At 31.5% G+C, this 5,123-nt stretch overlaps 1 protein-coding gene across 1 annotated transcript; it reads left to right on the plus strand.

Annotated features, from left to right (window-relative positions):
* The first annotated feature begins 1,237 nt into the window (after nucleotides 1-1,237).
* On the plus strand, nucleotides 1,238-2,708 carry LOC120184897 (probable pectate lyase P59). Its single transcript, XM_039189257.1, has one exon. It carries the CDS (start codon nucleotides 1,374-1,376, stop codon nucleotides 2,691-2,693), a length of 1,320 nt encoding a protein of 439 aa, XP_039045188.1. The 5' UTR covers nucleotides 1,238-1,373; the 3' UTR covers nucleotides 2,694-2,708.
* Nucleotides 2,709-5,123: the final 2,415 nt, after the last annotated feature.

Raw genomic sequence — 5,123 nt, forward strand, 5'->3', positions numbered from 1 at the left:
ATAATGTAAAGTAAGAATACAATACATACATACATATATATATATATATATATATATGTGTGTGTATATATATATATATATAATATAAAAATCAATATAAAAATATATATTTTAAAAGTTAAAATGATAATAAAATATAATTTGAAAAGTTAAAATAAATTAAATTAAGGATAAAATATATATTTTTTGTACATCAGAATAAAATATATTTAATAAGTTAAGATAAAAATAAAATATATTTTTAAAGTCAAAATGGAAATTTAAGTTAAAATAAATAAAATATTAAGAATTTAAGTTTACACCATAACGTATATACCATATGTTGTCCTTATAAATCAAATAATCAACTTGGTTTAATGATTGAGCTCATGCTTCATTGCTAAAGGCACCCTTTAAACCCAATTGTTCCTCTTTCTTGCATTCTTAATTTTTTTCATCAGAGGGTGATAAATGTTATCCTTTGGTTGGTAAAAACTAAAATTAAAAAAATTAACCCTCTCGTTGAATGACACCTGATACCACTAACATATGATACCATCTAATTTGAGAATTCAATTATTTTATTTTATTTTATTAAATATATGACTAGATTGATAGAATATGCAAGTCACATGAACCAAATATGTAATTATATCAAAATATTTAACTTTCACATCACTTTACCCGTTAAACGTTATTGACAAATGACTTGATTGACAATAATTAATAAGTTAGGTGGTCTGATTGGCAAAATTGAAAGGTCGATGGTTAAAATAGAAGGAAAAAAATAGTTAAGTGATCATTGATATAGTTTATCTAAAAATAATAAAATCAAATTTATGATTATTAGATTTTTTTAATAAAAAATAGAATGTATGAAAGTATTAGATTTCAATAAAATCAGATCTGAAAATAGAAAAGAAATCCAACATCTTGTTCATATATGAAGACGGATGAATTGGGGGAGGGGGTATATGAAAGATGTCAAAAATATGACTGCATATACAAAGTGTTCAAACTCGAACCCCAATGCTATGCAAAAGGAGAAGAGAGAATCAATAGACGCACGGAAAGGATGGGGGAATGAACTTTCAACCTACAAAAAAGGAGACGAATACGGTCAATCACAAATATCAGAAGCAAAATAGGCATGCAATGGGTATTAAAAGAGTTTGGAAAACAAGTCTCCGTTCAGTACAACAAAAGACAAAAAAAGGGGAAATTAAAAAAGATTGCTTGAGTTCAAACAAGAAGAGATTGTTGTCCCCAGTCAGGGTCCTGTAAGCAATCAAGCAAACTCTTTGCAGGACTTTGGCCTGGAAAAGCCCCTTTTTTTGTTCCCCCTTTTGCCACCACAATCCAACCATAAACCCTAAAGCAAAAGGGTGTTAAACATGGCCATTTCGAAACCCCAAAGTTTTGGCCTATTTTTGTTGTGCTTGTCCTTTGCTGGAATCCATGCTCACATTGCAGTGTACGATGATTATTGGAGGGAACGTGAGTCGCAAGCAAAAGAAAATCTTGAGAAGGCCTATAACCCCAACCCAGAAAATGTAACCAAGCATTTCAATGACCACGTTGCTAGGACCTTGATGGGGTTCAATACAAGTACCACGAGACGAGCTTTGATAAGAAGGGATAAAAGGGCTCCCTGTATGGCAACCAACCCCATCGATCAATGCTGGCGTTGTGATCCGAACTGGCTGAGAAACAGGAAGAAGTTGGCTGATTGTGCTATTGGATTCGGGAAAGGTACCACTGGTGGAAGGGACGGAGAGATTTACGTCGTCACTAGTCCCTCCGATGAGCCGCTTGACCCTAGGCCCGGTACCCTACGTTATGGTGTGATCCAAAACGTGCCACTTTGGATCATCTTTGCAAGAAGCATGATCATCACGCTGAAAGAGGAGCTCCTCATCACATGCGACAAGACCATCGACTCTAGGGGAGCCAACGTGCATATTGCTTATGGGGCTGGTCTTACCGTCCAGTTCGTGAAGAACGTCATCATCCATAACCTCCATATCCATCACATCCTTCCCAAGAGTGGTGGCATAATCAAGGACGGTGCGAACCACTTTGGATTGAGGACAAGGAGCGATGGTGATGGGATTTCCCTCTTTGGAAGCACCAACGTTTGGCTTGACCATCTTTCCATGTACAAATGCTCAGATGGTCTCATTGATGTTGTTCAAGGTTGTACCGCCATCACCATTTCCAATTGTCATTTCACCGATCACAATGATGTGATGTTGTTCGGAGCAAGCGACAGCTACAGCGCGGACGAGAAGATGCAGGTCACGGTTGCTTTCAACCATTTCGGTAAGAAATTGGTGCAGAGGATGCCTAGGGCCCGATTTGGTTTCTTCCATATCGTCAACAACGAGTACACATATTGGAACATGTATGCCATCGGAGGCAGCAGCCACCCTACCATCATCAGCCAGGGCAACCGATTTAGAGCTCCGGTTAACAAAGCAGCCAAAGAGGTCTGCAAGAGGGAATATGTAGGACCGGAAGTGTGGAAGCACTGGAACTGGAGATCAGAAGGTGATTTGATGTTGAATGGTGCCATTTTCATTCAGTCTGGTGATCCGAACGCCGGTAAGAAATACGGAGGTGACAAATTGATTGCAGCTCAGCCGGCTCATAGGGTGCCGTTTATGGTCAGGTGGTCTGGAACACTTATCTGCGTCCCTGGCAGGGCTTGCTAAACACTGGCGTATGTGGTTTGTTTTCTCATAATGGACAACAATCTCTTTAACTCCCATCACTGTAATATTAGAAGGGAGCATAGGGATATATCTGAAAATGTTTCTTTCTTATATTCCTACTAATGTGATCATATGTTATGGATACAACATTTCCAACTTCAAAGTTAATTTCTCCTTGGTGCAAAATTCTAATCTATTTAAATATCACTTTTATTGCATTATCGTGATACTCGCAATAACTTAGTAGCTTCACTATGTTCACAATCGTGATAAACACAATCTTAACCGTAATCTAAATCTCTGCGTTAAACTTGTGAATAAGTTTTATACATTTGAACAATGGCAAATAAAAAAAACATTATGAGTTATGCCAACGTAAATATAATAAAAAAATTATCTAATATAATTAATATATATTTTTAATTTAAAACTATGATACCAACTACATATATATTTAGATTAAATCTAGAAAAATATATTAATTGGAGCAATATATATTCATACATATTTTTATTTAGAGTAAACTACTTATTTGGTCACTCTCCTATTATTTAATCTATGTTTTGATCATTCAATTTATGTTTTTGCAAAATCATACCTAATGTTACGTTTTGATTATGTTTTGGTCACATGTCGTTAAAAAATTAACAATGATATTAACATGATCTTTTTTAATTATTTGTCAACCCTGATATGGTATTATCTTATGATAACACGTTAACACCACTGCTAATTTTTTAAAGACAAGTGAACAAAATAGAACCAAAATATTACATTAGAAATGATTTAAAATAAATAATAGTTGGATAATCAAAACATAAACTAAATGATAAATAAGTAACTAAAGAGTAATTTACCCTACTTTTTGGCATAGGGTGAGTCATGGCCTAGGTAGGATTAGGCCTATATACGCCATTGAGTGATGACTTTGATGGAGAAGATGATGACGTATAATTAAAAAATAATAATTTTTAACTTTCACGTCAACACCATATATCCATATGAATACCAAAGTGTTATATCAATCGATTGTTAATAGATTAATGGTCTAGTAGTATAATTGTATTAAAATATAAAATTTAGTGTTACAACTATATCAGTTTATAGTTTAGTGACATTTTTTATTAAAAAAATAGAAGTTTTATGATATTTGATGTTCTTGGTCTTATATATTATTATGCAGTATAATTTTGATTTTAGAATAAAAATTAGATCAATTTAACAAAATACAAGAAAATTAGAATAACGATTAGGGTGGATATATATATATATATATATATATATATATATATATATATATATATTTAACACGAATCAATATATTTTAGTGGTTAAATGAATGTTGTTATTTTTTGTGGTCTTGAGTTCGAGTATATCGTATGTCAGGGGTGTTTGAGCATCCATTGTCAAATGATTGTGAGTCTTTTGAATATATATATTACTTAATAGTCACCTATAGATTAATCAAGAAAAATATTATATATGATTTGAATCTTAAAAATATATTTCAAATTTGAAATGATGAAAATAAAAATAAGGCTTAATATACTTTTAGGTGCCTAAAATATACCAGAAATTGATTTTTGGCGCTCAATGATTTTTTCGTTAAAAATAAGTGTCTAATATTTTTCCGTCGCACTTTTAAGTGTCTACCATTAAAAACAACGTTAAAAATATTACTTAAAAATATTGTTTTAGAAAAATCTTAACTTGACACGTGTCACTTAACGATTTTTTTAACGGTAGACACCTAAACGTATAACAGGAAAAATATTATGCACATGTTTTTAATGAAAAAAAAAATTAGACATCAAAAATCAATTTGAAGTATAGTTTAGGCACCTACAAATGTATTAAGCCTAAAAATATTATGATGATTGTGATTATATAATATAATTTGTGGGGCTAAAAGAAAAGTAATTTTTGGATAAAATTATATCACCTATATATATATATATTAAACATTAAATGTGATTAAATAATATATATTGAAAATTTTAAATTTTGAGGCATTCACATCACATAATATAAACAGGATGTGCATGTATCTCAAAATTATATGATACGAATTATTAAAATGTCAAAAAAATTAAAATAATAAAATATATGAAGCATTATCATGACAACAAAATACAAGGTTTATGGTGCCTTTCCCATTGTAAAAGCTGAAGGCATTCGAAGACTCAAATCCACAAACTATTCATTCATTTGAAAGGGAAAAAAAGGTAAATAAATTTCTCCCATTGAACACATTCAACTAATGAAGTGTAAAAACAATACGTCAAAAGAAAGTTTCTTTAGAAAAAGAAATGTCTAAGTAAACTATCACACAACCTAATAAATTTGGCCTAAAACACATTTCATAATTCATCTTACTCCATTATTAGTTTGATTATAAAGATATCATTTTTTAAGTTAAAATTTAATTAT

Source organism: Hibiscus syriacus, unplaced genomic scaffold (assembly GCF_006381635.1).
Source record: "Hibiscus syriacus cultivar Baekdansim isolate YM2019G1 unplaced genomic scaffold, ASM638163v2 tig00112968_pilon, whole genome shotgun sequence".
In the NCBI taxonomy this organism is placed as follows: Eukaryota; Viridiplantae; Streptophyta; class Magnoliopsida; order Malvales; family Malvaceae; genus Hibiscus; species Hibiscus syriacus.

Excerpts from the sequence above, each read along its gene's own strand:
- LOC120184897 (XM_039189257.1), top strand. The coding sequence starts at position 1,374 with ATGGCCATTTCGAAACCCCAAAGTTTTGGCCTATTTTTGTTGTGCTTG.